At 42.8% G+C, this 16,366-nt stretch overlaps 1 protein-coding gene across 1 annotated transcript in view; it reads left to right on the forward strand.

Annotated features, from left to right (window-relative positions):
* st18 (ST18 C2H2C-type zinc finger transcription factor) overlaps positions 1-16,366 on the forward strand; it is a 153,511-nt gene that overhangs the window by 67,568 nt on the left and 69,577 nt on the right. The window contains exon 7 of the mRNA XM_048596120.1: positions 2,631-2,721. Within this exon, the coding sequence (XP_048452077.1) occupies positions 2,631-2,721 (91 nt within the window). The remainder of the gene's footprint in view (positions 1-2,630; positions 2,722-16,366) is intronic.

Consider the following 16,366-nt stretch of genomic DNA (forward strand, 5'->3'; position numbering starts at 1 on the left):
GTTTTAGTCTCCTTAGCTCAGAAAGGAGATGTTTGCTTTTGAAGAATTATACAAATATTTACTAGTAAATTTAATAGTAAATTTACTATCTACTTACTTAAATATAAGTATATTTACATAGCTTTATGGAATGAGAGGATTGTCTAATGAGAAGAGACTGAACAGATTGCACTTATATTACCTGGTATTTAGAAAAACAAGATGCTACCTCGTTGGAATACATACATTCTTAAAATAATTTTACAGGGTAGATGTTGGGAAGATGATTCTCCTGACAGGTAACATAGCACCAGGGAATGTAATCACAGAGTAAGAGGTTTGGTCTGAAATGGAGAGAAATTTCTTCACTCAAAGTTTTGAAATCCTTGGAAAGCTCTACCCCATATAATTGTGGATGCTTATTTGTTGAGTATATTCAAACAAGAAATGATTAATTTTTTTGGTACAAAAGATATTGAGGCATCTTGGTGCAAGAGGTGAAGCCAAGGTATGAAGTCAGCCATGACCTTAATGAATAACAAATAGGCTCAAATGGTGAAAGGCCTTACTACCTCCTATTTCTTGTAATGCTTACCACCCGCATCTCTTCAAGTCCTTACATTCCACTTTCTACTGCACCTGCTCCGGAGAAAAAGTCTCAACATTGTCACTTAAAGGTGCACTTTCAAAGTGCCAAATAAATCACCTTCAGCTCTCTATTTCCCATGAAACTTCTGTAGTCATAGATCTACACAACCGCTCTCTCACCCTCAACTTTGATGCCTTTATCTCTGGCACAACTGCTACTCTCCCAATCCTGGTCATCCCTGCAACATATTCCCCAACTTCTCTCCCAATTTCAGAGGTGCAGATTTTAGGGTATCAGACACAGGACTGGTTTAAATATCCATCACTAGGCATTGCTAGATTCATAAAGCTCCATCAGGTTTTACTTGCCTTTTGTCAAAACTGTCTACTACTGTAACATTCTCCAGAAGAGACAATAAACAAGGCACAAACTGTCTCTTTAAATCCTTATCCATAATTTCCTCTGCCACAGCTCCAACAACAGTTTTGAAGAGTTTGTGCATTTCTTTGCCTTTGATTGCAACCATTTTGTCAGTGACCATTGAATTCTCTCTCATTTTGCTTTGTTTAACAAACAAATCATACAGCTGCACATCCAAGCTGTCAGTCTGAACTCCTGGACCTTTCTTTGACTGTTTTCCCCATGTCCACTCCATGCTGTGCGGAAGTTCATCCATTGCATTGGATATACATTCTACTACAAAATCTTATTCATGCTAAATTGCTGACTACCCGGTTCCCTTTCTTTGCCCCATGCTGGCTAAAGTTGTAACAGGTCCCATCTCCTTAATACCTTCCTTACCCTCCCATATAAAAGTACCATCATCCTGCTCATTCTGAACTTCTGAAGAAGGGTCTAGGCCCAAAACGTCAGCCTTCCTGCTCCTCTGATGCTGCTTGGCCTGCTGTGTTCATCCAGCTCTACACCTTGTTATCTCTTGTTCACAACTATGTTGTGATTGTAGCATCTGAAACATTTATTTCTGCACAAAGTGCTTGATTATATCATAACATCTCAAATACTTCTCTGTCCATCCTGTAGTGTAATGTTAGAATTTCTTCAGTTTTCTGTTCCTGGCACAGAATGTAATGAGCCCTAAACGTAGTCACAAATGACATCTTTGACTGTAGCTTTGCTGCATTATCTCCCTGCATTGAAATCAATAGAAATCAATAAAATTAGAAGAGGTGTAAAATTATGGCTGTAGTTTTTTTAATCTTCAGTAACTTTGCGGTTTATTACCCTTTTAACATTTTCCCAAATAGTGACAGTTATGTTATTTTGAGGAGCTTCTTGAGAATATGAATGGCAGTTATATTTGTCTGGCAACTGTCAATTCACTGATGAGGTCCTTTTTATATCAAGATTTCATGACATATATAAGATCCCATCCCAACTTTGACATACATCTCACACAAGTTGTGGTGACCAGATTATGCTTAGTGTCGTTGCTGTGTAGTGAATGATCTGGCTAACACATATGTGTGAGATACATTTGTGGTGAATGGTTCATTGGACAAATATCACAAGACTGTCAATGGGAATGGGGCAATGCACCAGCCAATGTTAGAATTTTTCACACAAAATAAAGAAATTTGAATATTAGTCTTGCATAAAATTACCATCAAACAAGAGAATCCAATGTTTCAATTTGCATCTTTGCCTTCCTATATTGAGCAGGTCTTCTTATGTACAATATATCAAATGTAAGTTTCTTACTATGAATATTATGGTTGGTGTCTGGGCTGGTTATCTCATTTGGCTAGCTGACTAGTGTATGGTTTAGATTAGTACCAACAACGCAGGTTCAATTCTTGTTCCATCTGAGATAGCCTTGGGATCTGCTTGCTTGCCCTAGCCCTGGAAGGCAGAGTCAAACCACTTTTGACAAAAGCATGATGAAACTGCAACAAACAATAAGCTAAGCACCTGCCTTTGAGCAGAACACACGTGAAGGTGAATGGTTAGTACATGCAGATCTACACTTAAGTAGAAAACAGTGAAATGAACCAGCACTATTACTGACATGGACATGTTTTGTTGCATCTCTTTCTATATTCAGTCCTTGCTATGCATGAGAATGTGCTCAGGTGTCCAACCCCAGGCTGTACAGGAAGAGGGCATGTGAATAGCAATCGTAATTCCCACCGAAGGTAAGTCATTATTACTTAGTGTACTTAATATGCAGTGAGCATGTTAGATAATCAAAAGAGTTATTTTGTTTCGCTGTTTAACTAATTTGAGAAATGTTTGTTTAAAAGTTATCCTTTTTAACTAAGAGCTCGAAGAGTGTTTTGGCATCCACAATCCAGACATTGACAAAAATTATATCATTACCAAATTCTCAGCTTTACAAAATTATCATGAACAAACTTGATAAAAGGTATAATCATAGGTGTACAATTAGTATGCTTTCTGTGAGGTTGGAACTTAATTTTGATGTCAAGTCAATAGTAGAGGAGTGAATTTTACTAATCACTAATGAAGAAATTGGAATATTAGTTATATTGTGGTTAAAAAATACTTTCTGTTCAGAACAGTCACTTAAAACATTACCCTAGGAAGAGAAAAATACCTCCTGATAAATAACTTCTAAGTTAGATTCCTTAGAGGCCCATCATTTGTGACTTCTATCTCTTATCAATCGTTTGATTCAATGATGCGAGCTTTTACATATATATCAAAAAAAAGGTCCCTTTGCCAATACAAGTAGTTGAAGACCAAGCTGTGAGTAGAATTTGTGATAAAAGGAGAAAATTGTGAGAAGTCTCTAGCCTACACAAATGTGCTGTTCAGCACCCTGGAGAGGGAGACAGCCTCATAGTGGGCAAGAGCCTTTGGCAAGGATGGATTAGAAGGATGAGAACATTGATTAAACAGTTGGCAATGAGTAATAATGATACACAACATTCAAATTGGATGTCTATGATATCAGAATGGGTAGCACAATCGAGAAGGGTGTGCAATTCATGCCAGGCAGTAAGAACTGTACTCAGATGGATTTCTGTATAGATTTGTTTGTAGACTTTGGAAAATGATAATAGGATCAGATTATTTCTACTGCGCCATTCATTTCTCAGATGACTCACTTGTTCATGCACCAGTCTTAAACTTCACACGCCTAAAAGAACGAGTCATTTTCAAAGATTGCACATTATTCGACTTTAAGAGTTTTTGATCTAAGTCAGTAGGTTAGCACTGCAGCCTCACAGCACCAGGGACCCGGGTTCGATTCCACCCTCGGGCGACTGTCCGTGTGGAGGTTGCACATTCTCCCCGCATCTGCGTGGGTTTCCTCTGGGTGCTCCGGTCTCCTCCCAAAGTCCAAAGATGTGCAGGTTAAGTGGATTGGCCATGCTAAATTGCCTGTAGTGTTCAGGGGTGTGTGGGTTATAGGGGGATGGGTCTGGGCGGGATGCTCCGAGGGTCGGTGTGGACTTGTTGGGCGGAAGGGCCTGTTTCCACACTGTAGGGATTCCATGATTCTATGATGAGTGCCCAGCTACAGAAATATATTATGGCCTTTTATGCAGAAATTTCATCTATACCTGAGATCAAAATTAAGGCGTGAATAATAATTTAAATCACAACAAATCTTAAAATTAAATAGTCATGCACTTTCATGCACAAGCAAACAAATAATGCAAAGAAAAGACCTTCTGGATAATTCAGCTAGCCCCAGAAAGCTGTAATAAACAACATAATATAGAAATTTGGCAATCCGCTCAATAGCCATTTATCTTCAGGAAAAGGGAATAAACAGGTTAAAATAAGAAGCAACAACCTAGAGTAGTTAAAAATGCCACTTTCACTATTTTTTCTATTTATTCATTTTGTGGGATGTAACTGCCTCTGGCTAGCCAGCATTTATTTCCAGTCCCTAATTACACTTGAGAAGGTGGTGGTGAGCTGCTTTATTGAACCGCTGCAGTCTACCTGCTTTCGGTTGACCCACAATGCCATTAAAGAGGGAATTCTAGGATTTGGACCCAACAACAATGAAGGAACGACAATATATTTCCAAGTCAGGATGGTGACTTGGAGAGGAACTTGGAGGTGATGATGTTCCCATATATCTGCTGCCCTTGTCCTTGCAGTTGGAAGTGATCGTAGGTATGGAAGGTGCTGTCTGAGGATCTTTGGCAAATTTCTGCAATGCATCTTGTAGATAGTACACACTGCTGCTACTGAGTGGTGGAGGGAGTGGATGCTTGTGGATGCAGTGCTAATCAAGCAGGCTGCTTTGTCCTGGATGGTGTCCAGCTTGTTGAGTGTTGTTGAGCCTCCACTCTTTCAGGTAAGTGCGGAGTATTCCATCAAATCCTGACCTGTGCCTTGTAGATGGTGGACAGGCTTTCAGGTGTCAGGAGGTGAGTTACTTGCCACAGTATTCCTAACCTGTGACCTGCTGTTGTAGGCACTGCATTTATGTGGTGAGTCCAGTTGAGTTTTTGATCAAAGATAATTCCCAAGATGTTGATAGTGGGCAATTCAGTGATAGTAACACCATTGAATGTCAAGGGGCGGTGGTTAGATTGTGTCTTATTGGTAATGGTCATAGCCTGGCATTTGTGTGGCACGAATATTACTTGCCACTTGTCAGCCCAAGCCTGGATACTGTCCACATCTTGTTGCATTAGGACATGGACTACTTCAATGTCTGAGGAGTCGCAAATGGTGCTGAACATTGTGTAATCATCAGTGAACATTCCCACTTTTGACCTTATGATGGAGGGAAGGTCATTGATGAAGCAGCTGACGATGGTTGGGTCTAGGACACTACCCTAAGGAAATCCTGCAGGGATGTCCTGGAGCTGAGATGACTGACCTCCAACAACCACGACCATCTTCCTATGTGTCAGGTATGACTCCAAACACCGGAGCGTTTGCCCCCTGATACCCATTGATTCCGGTTTTGCTAGGGCTCCTTGATGCCACACTCGGTCAAATGCAGCCTTGATATCAAAGGCTGTCACTCTCACCTCACGTCTGGATTTCAGCCCTTTTGTCTGTGTTTGAACCAAGGCTGTAATGAGGTCAGGAGCTGAGTAGCCTTGGCAGAACCCGAGAAGCCCTGGCAGAACCCAAACTGGGCAGAAGTGAACAGGTCATTGCTGGGCAGATGCTACTTGATAGCACTGTTGATGACACCTTCCATCACTTTACTAATAATAAACAGTAGACTGATGGGACGATAATTGGCTAGGTTGGATTTGTCCTGCTTTTTATGTACAGGACGTACTTGGGCAGTTTTCCATATTGTCAGGTAGATGCCAGTGTTGTAACTGTACTGGAACAGCTTGGCTAGGGGAGCAGCAAGTTCTGGACCACAAGTGTTCAGTACTATTGCCGGAATGTTGTCAGGGCGTGTAGCCTTTTCAGTATCCAGTGCCTTGAACTGTTTCTTGATATCACGTGGAGTGAATCGAACTGGCTGAAGACTGGTATCTGTATTGCTGAGGACCACTGGAGGAGGCCAAGATGGATCATCCACTCGGCACTTTGGCTGAAGCTTGTTGCAAAAGCTTCAGCCTTATCTCTTGCACTGGTGCGCTGGGTTCTTCCAGCATTGAGGATAGGGATATTTGTGGAGCCTCCTCCTCCAGTGAGTTGTTTAATCATTCACCACTATTCACGACTGGATGCAGCAGCACTGCAGAGCTTAGATCTGATCCATTGGTTGTGGGAGTGCTTAGCTCTGTCTATCGTTTGCTGCTTATGCTGTTTGGCAAGCGAGCAATCCTGTTTGGTGGCTTCACCAGCTTGACACCTCATCTGCAGGTATGCCTGGTGCTTGACCTCGCATGCCCTCCTACACTCTCCATTGAACCAGGGTTGATCCCCTGTCTTGATGGTAATGATGGTTGCAGATTTTTCTGGAGTATAGTTCAGCTGCTGTTGATGGCCCACAGCATCTCATGGATGTCCAGTGTTAAGTTATTAGATTTGTTTGAAGTGTGTCCCATTTAGCACAGTGATAGTGCCACACAACACGATGGACATTATTCTCAATCTGAAGGCGGAACTTCGTCTCCACAAGGACTGTGCAGTGGTCACTCTTACTGGTACTTTTTTTTTATTCATTCATGGGATGAGGGCGTCGCTGACTTGGCAGCATTCATTGCCCATCTGTAATTGCCCAGAGGGCAGTTCAGAGTCAACCACATTGCTGTGGGTCTGGAGTCACATGTAGGCCAGACCAAGTAAGGATGGCAGTTTCCTTCCCTAAAGGGCATTAGTGAACCAGATGGGTTTTTCCTGACAATCGACAATGGATTCATGGTCATCATTAGATTCTTACTTCCAGATATTTTTTGTTGAATTCAAATTCCACCAGAATTCAAATTCTGCCATGGCGGGATTCAAACCCGGGTCCCCAGAACGTTATTTGGGTCACTGGATTAACAATCCAGCGATAACACCACTAGACCATTGCCTCTGTCATGGACAGATGCATCTGCAGCTGGCAGATTGGAAAAGGATGAGGTCAAGTATGTTTTGCCCTCTTGTTGGTTCCCTCATCACCTGCAACAGACTCATTCTAGCAGCTATGTCCTTTAGGACCCGACCAGCTCGATCAGTAGTACTGCTGCCAAACCACTCTTGGTGGTGGACATTCAAATCCCCCACCCAGAGCAATTTTGTGCCCTTACCCCATCTTCAGTGCTTCCTCTAAGTGTTGTTCAACATGGAGGAGTACTGATTCATCAGCTGAGGGAGGATGGTACATGGTAATCAGCAGGAGGTTTCTTTGCACATGTTTAATCTGAAGCCATGAGGCTTTACGGGATCCAGAGTCAATGTTGAGGATTCCCAGAGCAACAGCCTTCTGACTGTATATCACTGTGCTGCCACCTCTACTGGGTCAGTCCTGCTGGTGGGACAGACAATATACAGGGATTGGTGATGGTGGTGTCTGCAAGGTATGATTCTGTGAGTATGACTATGTCAGGCTGTTGCTTGACTAGTGTGTGAGACAGCTCTCCCAATTTTCACACTAGCCCCCAGATGTTAGTGAGGAGGACTTTACAGGGTCAACAGGGCTGTTTCTGCCGTTGTCTTTTCCAGTGCCTAGGTCGATGCTGGGTGATCTGTCCAGTTTCATTTCTTTGAAACTTTGTAGCAATTGCTACAACTTAATGGTTTGTTAGGCCAGTTCAGCGGGCAATTGAGAGTCAACCACATTACTGTGAGTCTGGAGTCACATTTAGACTAGGCCAGACCAGGTGAGGATGGCAGATTTCCTTCCCTGAAGGATATTAGTGAACCAGGTGGGTTTTTCCAACAATGGACAATGGTTTCATGGTCATCAGTAGATTCTTAATTCATGATTTTTATTTTTATTGAATTCAAATCCCACCATCTGCCATGGCAGCATTCAAGCCTGGGTCCCCAGAACATTATCCAGGTCTCTGGATTAATAGTGTAGCGATAGTACGACCAGGCCATCAGCTTCTTATGTTTATTTCAATAAGCGTCTTCCCTTTCCATTCTGATTGATTTTTAGAAGTTTTTTTTTCTTGCTAACTTATTATTGGTCACATTTGGTCAGTCACAGCTTGTTGATTTTCAACATAAAATATTTTGAATGTTTAACATTAAACTGTCAAGGGGCTTACAATTTAAAGTTAAATATCTGATTCCTAGTCAAAACTGTTTAAAATTCCACCTCATCTTCAGCTTTTCGTTTTCAATTTTTCATTTTTGTATTTGGCTGTTTTAAATTTCCTGAGAAAAGTAAATTTCTTGTTCTCAGATACCTTACCTGGGTTTGTATATCACCTGAAACACATCATTGCTAACATGCAGCTTTACCTCACTACACCTCTTGCAATCCCACCACTGCATATAAATTATCAGACTTCTTGCCCAAATCTAGCATTAGATAAGGAGACATTCCTGCAATTAAGTATTAAGAAGATTGAAACTATTGGCCCAAGTCTTCACACTGAGGTTTGAATCATTATTTCCAACATAGATTAGTTAAGAAAGAGTTGCACTGTTACTTATTTGTGATTTTTCTGGGCTTGTGTTCAGTTGGAGGATCCTGCCGAAGTCTCTAAGCATGGGAATCCTCCAACAGAAGTATGTAAAAAAGCCTTTATGGAAACCCTTCTACAACAGTAGCTGTCTTATTCCAGTAAGTAGCCACAATTTAAATGTCCAAAGCCTGCTTGAAAGAGTACAAGAGAAGAGTGCAAGGTAATTAGGTGATGGTGTAAAGTGGGTCAGTAGGTAGAGTGGCATGTGGCTAGGTGAGTGTTTAGAATGGCAGATGGGGGCATGTGTAGGGTAACAGGTAGGGGAGGAGGTAGTCAGGTCAGGGGTTGTTGATGGTGTGTCAGGGGATTGCTGTTGGATCAGTATGAAGGAGTGGTATGGTCAGGTAGTATTTAGATTGGGAGGGTACTTAAGTCATAGGGACCGGCCAAGTATGGTTGGGAGTTTAGTCAGGTGGGCCAAGCCGGCAGTTGTGTCAGGTTGCAGGTGTGGTCAGTCAGGTCGGAGGAAATGGTCGATGTGGAGGTAGTCAGGGATGAAAATGGGGGTGGGGGTGGGGCATGTTTCAATGGAGAGTAATAGGTAAACAGTTCTGTAGTTACCAAACAGTTAGAACTGGTAGTAAATCCTTTAGCTCTTCCTGCGTAAATATCCTGATAAATAAGTTGGAATCCTCTGAAGTCTCTGACTCTAGCTCACAGTTAGAGATGTTTTTGGAGGCTACCAGATTCAAGGTACTGGAAATTTAAACTTCCCAGATAATTCCCACAAAGTCAGTGTGTAAAGATTACCCCAGAAGTGAAGGAATGGGAAACTGGACTGCTATGACCAATCAGTTGTGGGAAGTTACACGTATTTTATCATCAGAGACATAGTGAGCAGTGTGACGTGATCAAAAATTGGCAATGTTGATAAGTAAAATAAATACTTTGAAAGGTCACAAGGTTAATGGAAAGGGGCTGTATATGTGTATTGTATATATGGATAGAATTCATTTGACAAGATTGCTTGAATACATTGTTAGCAAGAAGTTGGGGTCAGCTTGTGATGTTTTATAAATGGTTGAAAGGCAAAAGACAGAGAATTAGAATTCAGAAATGACAATTAATATTTCCTAAGGATCATAATTTGACCCTTTACACCTCAGTATCTTTCTGGTAAATGAATGTTGTACCACTTTCAAGGCAAATATATCATTGCACATTAATCAGTTGAAGCAAAGGTTTTGGAGTAGATTTGTAGCTCGGGTTGTGGGTGTTGAAGTTGGTTGGCTCGCCGAGCTGGTTTGTTGTCCCGCAGACGTTTCATTACCGTGCTTGGTAACATCCTTAGTGTAGCCTCTGATGAAGCGTCGGTGTGTTTTCCTGCCTGGCTTTTAAACTCTGGGGTCCGTTGCGATGGATTGCCTCACTTCCAGGTTTCCTCCGTAGTGGAATGTATATGGGGTCGAGTTCAATGTGTTTATTAATAGCCTGCTTCGTGGAGTGCCATGCTTCCAGGAATTCTCGTGCTTGTCTCTGCCTAGCCTGTCCCAGGATCTTGGTGTTGTCCCAGTTGAAGTCGTGGTTCTCCTTGTCCATGTGGATTGAGATGAGTGAGTATTGGTCCTGTCTTTTTGTAGCCAGTTGGTGTTCATGTACTCTTGACCACAAGAGCCAAGAAAAGACAGACCCTGCAAGACAAGCTAACCACACTTACCCACAAAAGCGACAACAGAACTGACACATGGATAAGGAACCTCTCCGACTGGAAACTGACAGTCGCGGAAAAAGCCGTTCTCACCCGGGGACTGAACTACAACTACAGGGATGCCAACAAAACGGAATGGCTAGCTACACTGGAAGCCACACTCAAGACCAACAATATCAACAAAGAAACACAACAAACTATAAGACAGATGGTAGTCCCGACACTAACCAGAGAGAGGGAACTCAACACACTCAACACATGGGAAAGACAAGCCCTGGACAGGTTAAAGAAGGACAAGAACATCACTACACTACCTGCAGACAAAGGGCGAATGACAGTGATAATGAATTAAAAGGACTACATCTCCAAAGCACAAGCACTGCTCGCCGACGAGAACACGTACCGGCCAGTACAAACTGACCCGACACCACAACTAGGCAACAAAATCCTATACACGCTACAAAGACTTAAACAAACAGGACAGATCAACAAAGCAGACTTCTTAAGAATGAAACCCGAAGGAAACAACACACCCCGATTCTATGGCCTCCCTAAAGTGCACAAACCGGAAGTCCCCCTCAGACCCATAGTCTCCCTACCAGGCACTCCATCGCACAGATTAGCCAGAGAACTACAAAGAAGACTCAAGCACCTAGTCAACAAATCACCCCACTCCATCCACTCAGCCCAAGAATTCTTCAACTCCATCAAAGACAGAAAGATAGAGGATGAAGAGACCATGATATTGTTTGATGTCACCGCCCTATTCACGTCAATAGACATACCACTAGCAAGGGAAACAATGACAACACTACTTGAACAAGAACACGACCCCAGTGAAACCACCTCCAAGGACAACATGTTTAAACTACTGGACCTATGCCTGACCACTCACTTCACCTTCAACAGCCAAACATACGAGCAAATCAACAGGACACCCATGGGATCACCTATCTCCGGACTCATAGCAGAAGCAGTGATGCAAAGATTGGAAAGGACTGCCCTTCCGCAAATCCAACCAAAACTATGGATACGCTACATAGACGACACCTTTGTCATCATTAAACGGACCAAATTAGAAGAGACACACAAACTCATAAACAACACCCTCACCGGAATAAAATTCACCAGAGAGGAGGAGAAGAACAAACAACTCCCATTCCTGGACATCATGGTAGAGCGCAAGACAAATGGGGAACTGCAAACGAAAGTACACCGAAAAGCCACACACACAGACCAGGTATTGAACTTCAATAGTAACCATCCCAGCACACACAAACGAAGCTGCGTGCGAACACTATTTAAAAGGGCAACAACACACTGCAGCAACATGGAACTACGCCAAGAGGAGGAGGAATACCTCTTCCAAGTGTTCAAGAATAATGGATATCCAAAGAACTGGGTCAGGAGGTGCCTACAGGAACAGCATCAGAAAGATTCTACACGCCCCGACATACTCATCACACTACCCTACATCAGGAACACGTCAGAACTCACCACAAGACTTCTACGACTGCTGGGCATCAGAGTGGCACACAAACCCACATCGACCCTAAGACAAGTGCTCACCTGAACTAAAGACCCATTCCCCGCCATGGACAGGACTAATGTCATCTACAAGATCCCCTGCAGATACTGCGAGAAACGCTACTTCGGACAAACAGGAAGGAAACTAACAACAAGAGTACATGAACACCAACTGGCTACAAAAAGACAGGACCAATACTCACTCATCTCAATCCACATGGACAAGGAGAACCACGACTTCAACTGGGACAACACCAAGATCCTGGGACAGGCTAGGCAGAGACAAGCACGAGAATTCCTGGAAGCATGGCACTCCACGAAGCAGGCTATTAATAAACACATTGAACTCGACCCCATATACATTCCACTATGGAGGAAACCCGGAAGTGAGGCAATCCATAGCAACGGACCCCAGAGTTTAAAAGCCGGGCGGGAAAACACACCGACACTTCTTCAGAGGCTGCACTAAGGATGTTACCAAGCACGGTAACGAAACATCTGCGGAACAACAAACCAGCTCGGCGAGCCAACCAACCTCAACAGTTGAAGCAAAGTTATATCTCCAAATTTACCATTGTTAATAAATTAAGAGACTTGGAACCTATGCGGAAAGGAGAAAGCTACAAAGGAACCTAGACAACTTGGTGGAATTTTGTATACACATGAGGGTGGGAAATGTGGCATTCAAGTTAACTTAATGCAAGATTGAATCCCCAACATCACATTGAAATATAGGGATAAAGTCAGCAGCATGTTTATGATGTGTTGAGCATTACACTACCTGTGGCAGGTTCATAATTGCAAAGCATTTGCAAGCCATCAATGGACAAGTACTTTAAAATTGCATCCTACCTTCAAGATAAAGTCAGCAAGGTATGAGAATTTTGTAGGGCCAGTTCAGGTTTGCTTAAATATCTGCACTAATCAACTTTGCACGATGGTGTGCAAGACCAGTGGTTTTGTTTGATCAACTTTATGGAAGAGAAGGGAACAAAAAGAATGGCAGATTGTATGGAGGCTTGTGACTGGCAAGGGTAAGTTAGTGTCCAGGAGGGTTATGGAGTGGGGTTGGAATCAAGTGAGGCCAGAAAGGCTTGGTGTTCTTAGTTAAGTGGCTTTCAGAACTGTCAGTCAATGTAAGAAAATGAGGCCAAAATTCAATGATTGTCCATCTCAAGGTGTTGGCTGGCAAAGTGCTTATGGCCTTTAAATTTGTGAGGAAAGTAATAGGTTGTGGTATAAAAGGGTCAGTAGCAATGTGGATGCAAAATTGGCTGAGTGATAGCAAACAGGGAGTAATGGTCAGTAGATATTTTTCAGATTGCAGGAAGGATTATAGTGGTGTTCCCCAGGTATTGAGACCTTTGGTTTTTTTGATATGTATTAATGGTCTAGATCATGGTGTACAGGAGACGATTTCAAGTTGGTAGAGTGGGCAGATAGGGGGCAGGTAATGGTAAATGTAGAGAAACATGAGAGGGTGCACTTTGTTAAGAAGAACATGAAATACAATACAAAATAGGGAGTACAATTCAAAAGGGATGCAGGAGCTGGAAGAAATGCGTGTACATATGCAAAGATCATTGAAAATGGCATGACAAGTGGTGAAAGCATTTAATAAAGCATACAGTGAACTCAGCTTTATTAATAGGGGCGATGAGTTCAACAGCAAGGAAGTAATGTTGAAATTGTACAAGTTAGACCTCAGCTGGAGTGTTTTGTACAGTTGAGAGCACCACATTGTAAGAAAGATATGAATGCATTGGAGAGGATGCAGATGTTATATACAAGAACGATTCCAGGAATGAGAAATTTCAGTTGTGAAGATAGATTGAAGAATTTAGGTCTGTTTTCCTTGAAGAGAAGAAGGCTGACAGGAGATTTGATAGAGGTTCTAAAAATTGTGAGGGGGCTGGATGTATTAGATGGGGAGAAGCTGTTCCCACCCATAAAATGAACACAAGGGCCCTAATCTAAAGTGATGTGCAAAAGAATCAAGGGTGATGTGGGAAAAAATAAATTTTCACCCATTGAGTAGTTAGGCTATGAAATGCACTGCCTATAAATATAGTGGAGGCACATTCATTTGAGGCATTCAAGAGGGCATGGATGATAATTTTGGGTCAAAATAGCAATGGTATGAGGATTGGCACTAATGATGCTTGTTTAAAAGCCAGTGCAGGTACACAGGGCCAAATGACCTCCTTCTACATTTGTATGATTCTGTATCCTACAGCTTTTTAATTCCCCGTTGAGTGTGTTTTTAGACTATGGTTGAAATTTTCCTATTTTCAGTTGAAGTATTTAGTTGAGTGAGATTCATTGTTTCCAGACTGCCATGGCTTGAGCAACTTTTCTCATGCAGTCTTCTGCTCTACACCTCATTAACCATCCAACCAGGCTCCTGTACCCCTTTCTTAGGGAATCACATGGCTGGGGAGGCAGAACTGCTTGCCATTGCTGGAACTTTCTAGTGTTCATGCTTCTGGCATCATATTTAAAGCCAAGCCGAACACTGTTTCAGAAGCTGCAATCCTGGAACTGACCCTCACCATTGCAGTGCTCAACCCTCACCATTCAACACATGGCTTCAAAAACAGTGATCTGAGGTGTTGGTGGACAGGGTAAGTGGAGATGGAAGCAGCCCTTTTCCAGCTGACTGCCCCAGAAGACCATGACACCAGGCACAGTCAATCTGGGCACAAATAGCAGTCTAGATCATTGCTGTGGCCAAGATGAAAAGTAAGTCCTGGCAGCCCAAGAAACAGATCAATTATATCCTGTGCTCTGCAAGGGTAAGTGCCACCATCTTCCCTCTGCTGCCTCACACTCACAGCGCCACCACTTACTCTAACTGTGTTACTGCACACATCACTTACCAAGGCTCATGGACCATAACTTGCACCATTTTATGCATCATATCCATTGAACAACTCTTATACACCTCATCCTCCCATTTCACAATCTGTGCTTCCTATTCACTCAATGGGGACACCTTGCCACCTCTCCTGCTCCCATGCATTTCCATTAACTATAATTGCGTTCACATCCATCATTCATTTTGTTGCAGGAAACTTTGGCCCATGACTGGTTTGAGACATCTAAGACCAGGAGTTAAAGGAGGGAGGGGAGGGTTGGTGGAAATAATACTCCTCACCCGCTAATTCCCTAGCCCAGAAATGACCATAACCACTCTTGGGGGATGGGGAGACGTCAAATGCCAAACAACCCAGTGAACTTCAATATTCTGTGCTATATACCCTTCTCCCATTATACCAAACCTAACTCATTATTCATCTTTTAGAGCTTTTATCCCTCTTTGACAACTAATTCCCTGTATTCTCATGTACAGGCACTAGCAGCACCCAGTGAACAGGTACGAAGAGACCCTCAGCTCCTTGTCTGCCTCGAAGGAGGAAGACACTGTACCCTCAAAGGATGTATTGACAATATTTTGACCTGCACCCTCCACTTGTGAGAGACATTCAGCTTGACATGTGCACTCTCTAGATTAGACTTGGGAGCATAATCTGATGAACACATGAGTGACATGTCTCTGCAACATGTTGAGGAAGAAATGCCCCAGGTCACTGACACTCAGAAGACTGCTAGAGATCAGGTATTCCCTCAGCCCCAAGCTGAAAATGAGCTTCTTATCTCAACCATTAATGATTTTGACAAAATGTGTGGACAAGCACGTGAATATTAAGCATGTTTATCAGAGACACTCAGTAACTTGGATGGAAGGGACCATCAAAGATATCAGTGCAGTGCTGGCTCCAACATGCATTCATCTGCTGTGTCCCTGGATAAGTTTGCAAGCAGCATGGAGATCCAGGTCTAGTACATTCTGTGCATGTAGATATACACATGGACAGACATATCATCCCTCTGGCCATTGGTACTCAGCATCAAAAGCAAGGCAAGCTGGGGGTAAGGGACTCCAGGTTCTCCCTCCTCTCAGAGTGACAGGATGGTGAAAGCAAGCACCCATAGGGAGGAGGAAAGAAAGACAAACTGCACAAAAGCTTCTTCTTAGAATAGTTCTTATGTATCTAGCTTCTCCACCTCCTCCCTGTCTGTGAACCCAAACCATGAGGAGTTCAAGCCAAGGAGGGTGCCCCTGTTTCTAGATTGGAGGCTGTCAGCAAGTTTGGGTCCTCTAGGTCCATAGACACCACAGGACTACTATCCAAGTCTTCCAGACTAACAAAGTCAACCACAGAGCAGGCTGCCTCCATCCCAGCTGTGAAAGTTGGGCCAGCATGTAGACCTAGCAGGAAGGAGAGAAAGGCGTAAACTTTCTTAAGTAAATAGGTGTAATATGTAAAACAATATTGGAAATAATCTTTGATAACACAGTGTGGAGCTGGAGGAGCACAGCAGCCCAGGCAGCATCAGAGGAGCAGGAAAGTTGATGTTTCGGGTTTTTTTCTGAAGAAGGGTCCCATCTGTGCTCCTCCAGCTCCCCACTGTGTTATCTCTGACTCCAGCATCAGCAGTTCTTACTATCTCTTGGAAATAATCTTGTACTTTTATTAATATATGTTCACTTTCATTGTTAAAATGCCTGCTGTAGCA

The sequence above is a fragment of the Rhincodon typus genome, chromosome 4 (assembly GCF_021869965.1).
Source record: "Rhincodon typus isolate 14 chromosome 4, sRhiTyp1.1, whole genome shotgun sequence".
In the NCBI taxonomy this organism is placed as follows: domain Eukaryota; kingdom Metazoa; phylum Chordata; class Chondrichthyes; order Orectolobiformes; family Rhincodontidae; genus Rhincodon; species Rhincodon typus.